The following is a 12,733-nucleotide window of genomic DNA, read 5'->3' as shown; positions in this document are numbered from 1 at the left end:
CTATTGTATGGTGTGTCGACTATTGCAGCTAATATTCTGAAGAAATGTTGTGTTGTTGTTGTTGTTTGGTGCCTGTTGTGTTGTGTTTCGCCTCAAATTATCCAAGATTTTTGGAAAAAACGATTATTTTCTTTTTATTTAATAATTGGAACAATTTTATTATTACAATTCATAGTAATCGTCCATTTCGTCCCCACTGGTGTTTTCATACTGGTGTTGCGCAGTGGTCCAAAATGCTTCTTTTCAGCATGATTTCCATTTGCTTTTGCGTATTCAATCACTTTGAACTTCAAACTGGAGCGATATGATTTTTGTTTATTGGAGTCGTTTTGTGCGCGATTGCGCGATTTTGATGATGAATGACAAAATTCAACTCATAAATAAGCTGTAAACAAATTAGTCAGTTATCAGAATAAAGTTTCGAATTGACCAATTTTAAAACGACCGTTTATCCATTAAGCTAAAACGGAAAAGTTACTACCCTGTGGGCAAAGCTACTCAAATTCATCCGATTTTAGCATGTCGACTCTGTCTCTCCTTCAGTTGAAAAATGCTCGTGCTCCCTCTTCAGGGTGTTAGCATTTGAAACGAACGGATTATATTGCTCACTGCTTCTTCTTCAAACCGTTTTACCCACATTATGGAGAAATGTTCTTTTTCATATGTCAAGTGATATCTAGCGATAACAAGTGAAAGTGAAAAGTAAACAAGTTCTGTTCTGTGCAGTGACTGTGACGGAATTTTGCAACAGCGGTTTAATTGCTATTTTGGAAAATTTGTTTCATTATTTTTGATTTTTTTGTTTTATTTTGTTTTATATAAAATGTCTTCGAGCAATGACAGTAATATTTACCGGCGACGAAAGCGCAATTTGGAGGAATTGGAGCAGCAAACCGACGCTGAGTGGAGCCAGCTATCATTTAAGACCAGACCAGATGGATCCATAGAAATTCCTTGGCCAAATATGTCAAGTGGTAAGTTGTTACATTAATGGCTATATTTTTAGTTTTAGGTTGTGCTAAATGCTTTCAATATGTTCAAAAAATGGTCGGTTTGCACTGAGTGAAAAGTTCAGTAACGTTTCTTCTTCAGCTGGCTCCGATCAATGAAAAATATGTGCGGGATGCTTTCCCTTCTTCATACCGGAAAATATTTTTCATTTTTCATTTCTTTGTACGAAAATATGAATAGACTAAATCGTTGTTTAGTAATTGAACAGGCCAAGCCAGACACCACAACAAAATATAAGATAGTGATATTGAAAAATATTTAATTTGTACTTCGTTAGTTAGAATTTAGTGTTTTTTTTTTAGTTGTGTTTATTATATGTAACCTGACAAAAATTTAGGTTGTAAGTTGCTATATGTCCGTTGAATATAAATGAAAGTAACACCAAATTGTCAATCTATGGTTTATGATTTAACTTTAATGAATCTAATTATTTCTTTCTTCTTCTAATTTCAGACGAACCCGTAAATACTAACAATGGTGATGGTGAAAGTGCTAACAATTTTTTGGAAGGTGATTTTGGTACTAACATAGACGATATTGTAGGTAGTTTGGGTATGGATAGTGATCACCTGGATGCCGATCGTGACGGTGATGATAATATCACAGCAGGTTTGGGGAATTCTGGTATCAAGGGATTGAGACGGTCCTGCAACAACATTTTCGGTAAGTACTTATGCATAAATTGTACAATTTGTTTGCATATGTTGCAACTAACTGGTACCTCTTTGCTTTTTATTACAGAAATGTCATTCCCGAAGAAGACCTTTTTACGATTCAAGTGTCTATCGACGGGCTTCCACTCTTCAGAAGTTCAAAACGGCAACTGTGGCCGATACTGATAAGGGTGGAAGAATTGCGAGAGGCTCCGGTTATGCTTGTCGGTTTCTATAGTGGACTGGAAAAACCGGAGCTGGTGGAAGAATATTTTCGGCCACTAGTGTTGGAGATCAATGATCTTCAACAAAGAGGCTTGCAGTTCGGCAACAAGCTAGTGCGTTTCGCTTTAAGCATATTTGTTGCCGATTCTCCAGCGCGAGCGTTTGCTAAAGGTAGGACATATTTTTATCATATTTGAAGTGTATTGTTTACGCTTTGCACGCGCAACACTGTTTTGACAGTCAACGCATTATTTTTCGCGTTGATATTTTCGCCGGGGTAGCGTTACCGTCACATAGTTTAGTTGTGTTAGTGCAAGGACCGTTTAGGGCCAAGAACCATTATAAAATCACAGCACTTGTAATAAAATACGTACGCCGAACGGTCAAGCGAGAAACCGCGCTCCAGATTAATTTTTCACCGTTCCGAAAGAAAACTAAAATTCACAACGTAGGGATCGATCGCGAACATTTGGTGCCGTGACCAGGATTGTTTTTCTTTCGGAGTGAACTTAATTTGGTTTCTCGAGCTTGCCATTGCTGCGTCTTGAAAATTGTGCGATTTACGTGGAAGATGGACACTTGAACAATTCGTGTAAATTCGTTCTGTCCAGTGATTGTGTTTGATTGTAACGTGTTTGAACACAGTGTCGCGTAGTTTTGAACTTGATTGTTGAGTTTCGATTGTTGTGAAGAGTCACGTCGTAAAGCTGTTACGATTTCTGTGTTAGAATCCGTCCGCGCGAATTTTGTACCATCGGTTTTGTGATCGGCCATCGCGATACACTTGCGCGTCAGTATCATGGCTGCAACAGCTGATCTTCGTTCCCGAAGGATGGCGTTGGAGGAGAGAATTCAACGCATTCATGGATTTTGCGCCAATAGTGTTCCGGCAAGGGACGTGGAGAAAGTGATGATGCATGTTGCTGAAATCGAAGAGTTAGCAGAAGAATACGACCTTGTACAGCAGCTGATAGAAAATGGAGTTACACTTCAGGAACGCGCCTTCGAAGACACGTTGCGAGCAGCGATGGAGGACACCATAATGTCCGTTAGAGCAAGCTTGCAAGCTTTGCTACTACCAAAGCGTCATGTAGCAGCATCGTCGACCCATGTTGCGTGTTGCTCCGAAGTAAGGTTGCCAACAATGCCTTTGCTAAAATATGAAAAATCTGTTCCTTTTAGTAACCAGCCTGCAAGAGAAGTAACTCACCCGAGTGTTGTGCGATACGTATCTCCGTACCTTTCGTTCTGCTCATCGATAGCGAGCAGTCCAAAATGGTGTCTATATTGCCAGCACGAGCATCCCTTGAGCAGTTGTCTTAAGTATTGCCGCCTTCCACTGTCTGAGCGAATTCAGATTGCTAATGCGAAGGAGGTTTGCAATAACTGCTTACAGACAGGACATTTGGCAAAGAAATGTGCTACGTTGTCCAGGTGCACACTCTGTGGTGAGAGGCATCACATTCTTTTACATCACTTTGCGGAGCCAGCGGAATCGAAATCAGTGGTGTTAGAACGTCCAGAAGTATTCATGCCAAGCACTCCTGGGCACGCTCAGTCGCTTAACGTTGCTAATCTGGCAGTCCGTTCGGGAGAGAAAGCGACCCTGTTACGAGCTGAGCTGTTCGAGTTGCTGCAAAAAGGTGATTTTGAGATTCGATTAGGTATCTCGAAAAGTGTGAATGATTTAAGAGAGCTTGATGAGACGCAGCGCGGAGCCGAATCCGAGATGAGCTTCGCTTTGCTAGAAGCCGGGAAGACACTTGGCATCAGTTGGTTTCCACAAGGCCGTACATCAGAGTTGCTCATCGGTATAGGTTGGAGGAAGCCACTACCTAATATGTGGAAAACGTTAGTGTCAGAAATACAGTTATCCCTTTCATCGGGACCTGAAGTAGAGCAAGAGAAAAAGCAATTAGTGTCGTCAATTCTGATACGAAACATAGAGGTGTTCCTGCAATGGTTGACATTTACTTACTTGATAAAAGTCACGAGTTGTTGCAGGCGGTTTTTTACCATGCGTCGTCATCTGCATCGCTTACGAAGCGAAGGTTGGTTGCGTTTCAACGAAGGTGACGTACGTCGTAGCGTTCGTGAGCGAGAAGCGGCAGAGGATCCTTTAACACTGCTTATCAATCGTGAGTCCTTTGCTGAAGAGTTTCGAGATCTACAAGTAGGAAAGCAGATGAAAAGTCGTTCGTCATTGAGAAGACTTACCCCAGTTCCCGATAACGCAAGCAGAATGGTTGATGGACTACTAAAGTTGTTGCGGTTGGCCGTTCAGCTAAATCATCCGGCTTTGCAGCCAAATGGCTATCCACTAGCACAGTTGATTGTGTTAGGTGACCATACGAGGCTGATTCATGGCGAAAGACGACTGTTGCTGTCAACCAAAAGGTTTAAATTTCGACCGTTACGTGGAGGCATTTTGGCGAAAAACGTAACGCGGAGATACATTCGATGTGCGCAGTTTCATCCTACGTTCGCTGGCGTCGGAAGTGATTACGCAGTTTCCACATACCTGAATCCTGCGCATTGGCTAGCAGCATCATTCAAAACATACATGGGTGTATGCGTGTGCATCGTTATCAGGAAGATGCATCTTCATCTGGTTGTGGATCCTTCAATTGATGGATTGCAAACACCCTGCGGTGGCTTACGGCGCGGAGAGCCGTTTCCGAGCACATCCATTCGGACAATGGAAAAACATTCGCGGTTGCTAGGAAGGAGCTGCAGCTGGACTGGACTGGACTGGCGAGTGAAGCTGCATAGAGTACCATGGCAGAATCGTGCGCGAAACAGGGATTCGATGTGGCATCCGATTCTACCGAGAGCTCCCTATATTGGCGGCCTGTGGGAAGCTGCGGTAGAAGCTGCTAAGCGCAATCTGTTAGGCCAGGTAGCACTCGATCATCCTTCGAAGGCTGATACCTCGTGTTGCTTCCAAGTCGCGTTGTCGTGTTCGGATAACAGACAATTGGCGTTCAATCGCGTAACTATGTCCTTTGTTAATACGCAGTTGAAATGCTAAAGTATTAGCTAGTCAGGGAAATATCGCGCATAACGATTTCGAATCACGTAAAACTTGCACTAAATATGTTCGTTCGTTTGCGCTACCACGCGGTTTTTTGACAGAGCTGGACAAGGATTAGTTGTGTGTTGATGTTACATCAAGGCGAGGAGTATGTTTACGCTTTGCACGCGCAACACTGTTTTGACAGTCAACGCATTATTTTTCGCGTTGATATTTTCGCCGGGGTAGCGTTACCGTCACATAGTTTAGTTGTGTTAGTGCAAGGACCGTTTAGGGCCAAGAACCATTATAAAATCACAGCACTTGTAATAAAATACGTACGCCGAACGGTCAAGCGAGAAACCGCGCTCCAGATTAATTTTTCACCGTTCCGAAAGAAAACTAAAATTCACAACGTAGGGATCGATCGCGAACATGTATATTAATGTTGTTTTTTTCCTATTTCCTTTTTAGCAACTGCAAACTTTAATGCAAAGCATGGGTGTTTAAAGTGTTCCATTGTTGGGGAATACATCAAACCGGAACGCAAAGTTATATTTGATTCCGTGAACGCCGAGTTGCGTACGGACGCCGGCTTCAGACAACGAGTGGACAAAGATCATCATAAAGAATGGCGGACACCAATCGAAGATGTGGACAATTTTGATATGATACGCGGTTTCGTTGTTGCCGACCGCGTTCACCTGATTGATTTGGGGTGTACCAGATTATTTGTCCAAGGGTTTTTAAAACGAAAATTTAAAAAGTTTTGTAGATGGTCACCCCAACAGAAGGAAGCTGTATCTAAATTTATGGTGCAGATTCGGCTTACTTCGGAAGTGAACCGTCCTGTACGGTCTTTCCTATATGTCCGTTTTTGGAAGGCAACCGAATACCGGTCCTTCCTTCATTATATTAGTGTTGTGGTCTGGAGGGATTTTTTTTACAAATCAGCAATATAATCACTTCTTGTGCTACTACTGCGGTGTGACGATTTTTTCGTCCTCGGCACACCAGCGATTATGGCCTCTTGCTGAAAAGCTCCTTACACATTTTGTGAAGGAGTTTCGCAAGTATTACGGTCGAGCCTATCTAACTAGCAATGTCCACAATTTGATACACGTGGCAGGAGATGTTGCAAATTGTGGACCGCTTGATAATTTTTCCACATATGCGTTTGAAAATTATCTTCAGATAATCAAACGGTATGTGAAATCGGGCACACGAGTAGCAGCACAGGTGGCGGCCCGGATGCAAGAAATTGCATCTATTGAAGTGGCTGCCAATCGTACTGTTCTTACTTATCCCCAGTTGAAGGAAAATGGTGCTGGTCTACTCGTAGCCGCTGATTTTATCCTGCTGCCGAATTTCAAAGATCAATGGTTCTTAACCAAAGATCATGGCATTGTGAAGTTTTTGGAAGTAAAGAAATTGGATTCTTTACTTTACGTTATAACTGGAATCCAGTACGAGTACTGCACGGAGTTGTTTAGTTTGTCAGTAGACGATCCAGCTATCCAACTGTCGTCTACTGACTTAAACATTTATAAAATTAAAGAATCTTCTCCGCGCAGGAAGGTGGAAGTACCGCATTATATGATATTTTGTAAACTTGTATCGTACTATCTACCTCCTTCCTCTCTTGCCCTACGACCTCCCAATCCTCCTTTAGATTCTGATACTATCGCTTTGTTTCCTCTTCTGCACATTTTTCAAACTGACACAGATTTCAGCTCCAACTAATATTTTTCATCTAACTTTCGACTAATACTTTTATTTTTCAGTAAAATAGGCTGTACTTCCATCACTCTACTGGATGTTTGTTGCCCGATTCATGGTAGGACGACCGTTTTTACCGCTTTGTGCGTTGTAAAGCTCTCAGTGGGCATTTAGGTTAAGCATATTTATAACATGGGTAGTTCAGTGGAGGTAAGGTGTATCATATAGCGAAGGGGAGGGAAAATGACCACTGCAGATACATAGCTTTATGTTTGCCATGCGGGCCCCCATGCTTTGCAATGCTCGCGTTTCCGTAAGCCTTTTACTAGCGAGCCGCTGTATCCTCGAGATCACTACGTTTAGGGTTTGATTAAATGCTGTACTTTGGTTTTGGGTATAATTGTTGGCTGGTTGGTACTAATAAACTAACAGACTAACATTAAACTAACATTTTTCATCATATTACAAAAAAAAAGATAATGAAGTTAGTAAATTTGATTAAAAAAATGAAAATAGTAAATGATATTAGTTTGTAAATATTTAGTTTAAAAAAATTGCATATTGGTAACGCATATATTGAGACACGCGCGCGTAAATGTGAGTCAATACATGTATTGCTCACTCGTAATTGTTATGCTATATTTATCCCGAACAATCTCAATATAGGGCGTGGGAATGAGGTGGGCCTTCATTATCATTTTTTAATAATTTAACAGGCTAGGCCATTTATTATAAGCTACAATTCATTAAATGCTTTATTCATTGAAAAATTCATCTTTAAAAAAAAATAAAAAAAAATTGACTAAACTAAACACTTACGAAACTAACAACTCATGCAACAAAAAATTGACTAAACTAAACACTTACGAAACTAACAACTCATGCAACAAAAAATTTACTAAACTAAACACTTACGAAACTAACAACTCATGCAACAAAAAATTGACTAAACTAAACACTTACGAAACTAACAACTCATGCAACAAAAAATTTACTAAACTAAACACTTACGAAACTAACAACTCATGAAAACCTAATATATACAACCCAACACCCTAAACTAATCTAATCTAAAAAAACACTACTCCTTGCGCTTACGCTTAAACGATCCTCTACAAACGCTTTTCACTACACCAGTAGTGTTTGCGCTGCATTTAGCGTTTTGTAGCTTAGTCTTAAAATAATTTTCTAATTCTAAACTCTGAACAGGTTGCCCTGCCGTTTCTCCTACATCTCTAAAAAGCCGCAGAACATTGCCATATTTTTTAAATTGTACTTTTCCTCCTCTACCGCTCCAACTACACTCGGATAAAAATATCCGATTAAATGTAAGGTAAAGTGCCTCATGCATGCGCTGCTTCGTTGTGGTGCCTTCAATTTTAGTAGTGCTCCACCGACGCCAACTGTTCGTTCAACCCGTTAAACGCTTCTAGGGAAGAAATGAGGGGAATAATCTCTTCATCTCTTCCCGTAGATGGTACTACAAACGTTTGGCGTTGGTGGAGCATGCTCGTATTCGTATGGCTGCTATTCTTAAGGTCTGCTACCGCTTTCGTTAAAGTGTACACTTGCTTACACACTTCTTTCGAAATGTGCATGCATGGGCAACCGCCTGCTGCACCACCGCATTCAATCGGAGTATCCTGCGAGTCCATCGTACAGCTAAAATAATCAAAATCCGTAAGTTATTCCATGTTAATTACTTTTAACATTTCATAATCATACTCTTTTTTCCGTTAAACTTTACTTACAGATTATTCAATAACACCGGCGAAAAAATTGCAATCGATATATAACGGCAATCCAACGGCAGAATCAATAAAATGTATAAACAACACGTTTTTTTGTTATTTTTATTTTGACATATCACATGGTGATGGTTCGAATCAAAAATAATCCATGTCGGATCGAGCGTTCTTCGGGTATAAAAAAAAAACGAGTGACGTCACGATCGTGTAGTTCATTTCGCCTTGTTTTGGTTGTACCTCTAAAGCCAGAACAAAGCGAGAACAAGGCCAAAATTTTGTATGGGATTCTCTCTCGAATTGCCCACAGGGTACCCGTGTATAGCGACCCCCTTAATCGACTATGGTCATTTTTTGACCTAAAAGAGGGTCGTTATACACGCTAAAATACGGTAATTGATACTTATTTATGAAAAAAATTATGGCGGATATAACTTAATTATCACATAAACTGTTGACTTATGAAAACGGATGATTTTGTTCTGCTACCGCGCAAGTGGCAACTCAAAAATTGTCAAACAAACTGCTACTCCATACTGCCTAGCTTTTTCTCATTCTTACTACGTTGAAACTGTTTTTGGCTCTAGCGTACCATAGCTCTCGTTCTTTCCGATGTAAACCAACCAAACCAAAGAGGATAATCGGTTGGTGGCCGATCAACGAACGGATGTGCAGGTTGAGGGTTCGTGGAAGGTTCTTCAACCTGAGCATCATTAACGTGCATAGTCCGCACCTTGGAAGCACCGATGACGATAAGGAGTTATTTTATACGCAGCTGGAGAGGGAGTACGACCGCTGCCCACAACACGACGTCAAGATCGTCATCGGAGACTTTAACGCTCAGGTCGGACGAGAGGAGGTATACAAACCCATGATAGGTAGTTTCAGCGCCCACCAGCTGACAAACGACAATGGGCTCCGCCTAATAAACTTCGCCTCCTCCAAGCACATGACCATTCGCAGCACCTTCTTCCAGCACGCACCACGCTTCAGCTACACCTGGAGATCACCACAGCAGACATATTCCCAGATTGACCACGTTCTCATCGATGGAAGGCACTTCTCGGATATTATCGACGTACGTACGTACAGGGGAGCAAACGTCGACTCAGACCATTTCCTGGTTATGGTTAAGTTACGCCAGAAACTGTGCGCAGCCAATAAGCTGCGCTATCAGCCCACCCCAAGGCTCGACATAGATCGGTTGCGGCAAGCTGATGTGGCGAGGGACTTCGCGACCACGCTAGGGGAAGCGCTGCCGGAGGACACCACCTTCGAGGCGATGTCCCTCAATGACCATTGGCGTACGATGGAGCAAGCCATCAGCAGCACGGCCGATCGAACTATTGGCCGCGTAACACGTAACCGGAGGAAGGAATGGTTTGATGATGAGTGCAGGCGAGCACTATCCGAGAAGAACGCAGTGCGTACTCGCATGCTCCAGCGCGAGACCAGGCAGGAAGCAGAGGAGAGCAGCATTGTGACAGCCAGCAGGATGACGAAGTGCCCCCGCCATCCTTGGACGAAGTCATCAGTACCATCAAACAGCTGAAACGTAACAAGTCAGCTGGCAGCGATGGGCTGGTGGCAGAGTTGTTCAAGATGGGCCCGGAGAGGCTTGCCGCGCTTATGCATCGGCTGATCGTAAGGATTTGGGACCAGGAAGAACTACCGGACGAGTGGAAGCTGGGTGTCATACACCCAGTGTACAAAAAGGGCGACAGACTGGACTGTGCTAACTTCCGAGCCATCACAGTCCTGAATGCTGCCTACAAGATCCTGTCCCGAATACTCTTCTGCAGACTTGCGCCCCTTGCCACAGATTTCGTCGGAAGCTACCAAGCTGGATTTGTTGGAGGCAAATCGACCACCGACCAAATCTTTACTCTACGGCAGATCCTCCAGAAGTGCCGAGAGCATCAGATCCCCACGCACCACCTGTTCATTGACTTTAAGGCGGCCTACGATACCATAGATCGGACCGAACTATGGAACACCATGCAGCAGTACGGATTCCCTGGGAAGCTGGTACGGCTGTTGAAGGCCACGATGGATGGGGTGCAGTGCAAGGTGAGAGTATCGAACATGCTGTCGGAATCGTTCGAATCTCACCGGGGTCTGAGGCAAGGGGACGGACTCTCCTGTTTGCTGTTTAACATCGCTCTGGAAGGTGTCATGCGAAGCGCGGGCTTCGACATCCGGGGCACGATTTTCACCCGTTCTCTCCAATTTCTCGGCTTCGCGGATGACATCGACATCATCGGACGGACATCTGCGGCGGTGTGCGACGCGTACATCCGACTGAAACGCGAGGCCGACAGAATTGGATTGAGGATCAATGCGACGAAGACAAAGTACCTGCTTGGCGGAGGCTCTGACCGTGATAAAGGCCGACTCGGGAGCAGAGTATCAGTTGACGGCGACGATCTCGAGGTGGTAGAGGAGTTCTGCTACCTTGGTACGATCGTAACTTCGGACAACAACATGAGCAGCGAAATCCGAAGGCGCATTGTTCAGGGAAATCGTGCCTACTACGGGCTCCACAAACTCCTGCGATCCAGAAGGCTCCAGCAACACACGAAATGCACGATATATCGCACACTGATACGTCCGGTAGTCCTCTACGGGTACGAGTCCTGGACTCTGCTAACAGAGGATGCCAATGCACTCGCTATTTTCGAACGGCGGGTGCTAAGGACTATCTTTGGCGGTGTGTGCGAGCAGGGCGTGTGGAGAAGGAGAATGAACCACGAGCTAGCTGAGCTGTTTGGCGGTGCAGATATCCTGACGGTGGTCAAAGCCGGAAGGATACGATGGCTGGGGCACGTGATGAGGATGCCGGACTCATGCCCCACCAGGAAGGTGCTCGTCAACGATCCGGTCGGCACGAGGCGGAGAGGAGCACAGCGAGCTCGTTGGCTGGATCAGGTGGAGTCAAACCTGTCGGAGATCGGATGCAGCCGTGGATGGAGGACTGCAGCACTGGACCGAGTTTCCTGGAAACGGATTGGCGACCAGGCCATGTCTACGCGACGTGCTCGACCATGAGCAGGCCAGAAAAGAAGATACGAAATCCCCTATATTTACTCGCCTGATGATACTTAAAATCTATTTGAAATATTATGAATATATTAATATATTATGTTATACTTATGGAGTAAGTAAGTAAGCAAATGTTTCATTTCAAAGCGTTATTTTTATCAGATTATATAAAATTTGCTGATAAAGCATTAATCTAGGTTATATCGTTGTTAACTATCAGCTCCGACGACTCCAACGGCTCCGGGTGGCTCTGGACGGCTCCAGGCGGAATCGTGGTTTTAACCTAGTCGGAATCGGAGCTAGAGTTGCTATGCTTGGAGGCGGTTCGGAGCCGTGGGTGCGATTCCGAGAACCCATCACTAGAATGGACAGAAGATGATTCTACATCTACATATGTATATTCAAAGTATTTGCTACAGAATTGTACTTTGCGAGGAAAATACGTTTGGGAGGAAACAGAATTGTTATACCGTCTTCGTTACGAGAGCGGATTTTACAGCTGGCTCATGAGGGTCATCATGAAACAACGGCTGCGAGCCAAAGTATGGTGGCCAAAATTAGACATGCAGGCGGAAAGTTTTGTTGGGAATTGTCGTGGATGTGTGTTAGTCTCCGCACCATCTGCTCCAGAACCAATGAAACGCAGAGAACTATCATCGACACCTTGGAAACAATACTTCTTCTTCTTGTCTGGCCTGTTCACGGTCGAGCACGTCGTGTAGACATGGCCTGGTCGCCAATCCGTTTCCAGGAAACTCGGTCCAGGGCTACAGTCCTCCATCCACGGCTGCATCCGATCTCCGACAGGTTTGACTCCACCTGATCCAGCCAACGAGGTCGCTGTGCTCCTCTCCGCCTCGTGCCGACCGGATCGCTGACGAGCACCTTCCTGGTGGGGCATGAGTCCGGCATCCTCATCACGTGCCCCAGCCATCGTATCCTTCCGGCTTTGACCACCGTCAGGATATCTGCACCGCCAAATTTCGAGTTTCCAATCGTAGTCCTTGTTCGGTTGCGTGGGTTGGTATCCGTTATTCCGATTCGAAATGTCTTGGTTACTTTTCGTTGCAATTATATTGGAGGTGGCTTGCAAGGCCTCTACCCCAACCCCCTGTCTCGTCGGAGGGCCTACGCAACCTAGCAGTTTAAAGTCCCGTAGGGTGCCAGGACAGAAGGGACATCCAGCCGCCCCTAACATGGAGAACGGACGCTGGCTGTCCCTGTCTCCGCTCAATTTAGCCATATACCCCATCTTCTCAAGAGGTTGGGTTTCCCCGTATACCCAAGCTCAGATATTTGGAGAGATATGTAACCATTCTGTACGA

The 12,733-nt window shown here is 44.2% G+C and overlaps 2 protein-coding genes across 4 annotated transcripts in view; both read left to right on the top strand.

The window, feature by feature from the left end:
* Nucleotides 1–12,733, top strand: part of LOC125767197 (uncharacterized) — a 285,303-nt gene that overhangs the window by 195,480 nt on the left and 77,090 nt on the right. The window lies entirely within an intron of this gene.
* On the top strand, nt 504–1,850 carry LOC125772084 (uncharacterized). Its single transcript, XM_049443442.1, has 3 exons — nt 504–974; nt 1,465–1,674; nt 1,753–1,850. Exons 1-3 carry the CDS (start codon nt 824–826, stop codon nt 1,848–1,850), a joined length of 459 nt encoding a protein of 152 aa, XP_049299399.1. The 5' UTR covers nt 504–823.

Source organism: Anopheles funestus, chromosome 3RL, assembly GCF_943734845.2.
Source record: "Anopheles funestus chromosome 3RL, idAnoFuneDA-416_04, whole genome shotgun sequence".
Classification (NCBI taxonomy): domain Eukaryota; kingdom Metazoa; phylum Arthropoda; class Insecta; order Diptera; family Culicidae; genus Anopheles; species Anopheles funestus.
This window is presented reverse-complemented; position numbering and strand designations above follow the sequence as displayed.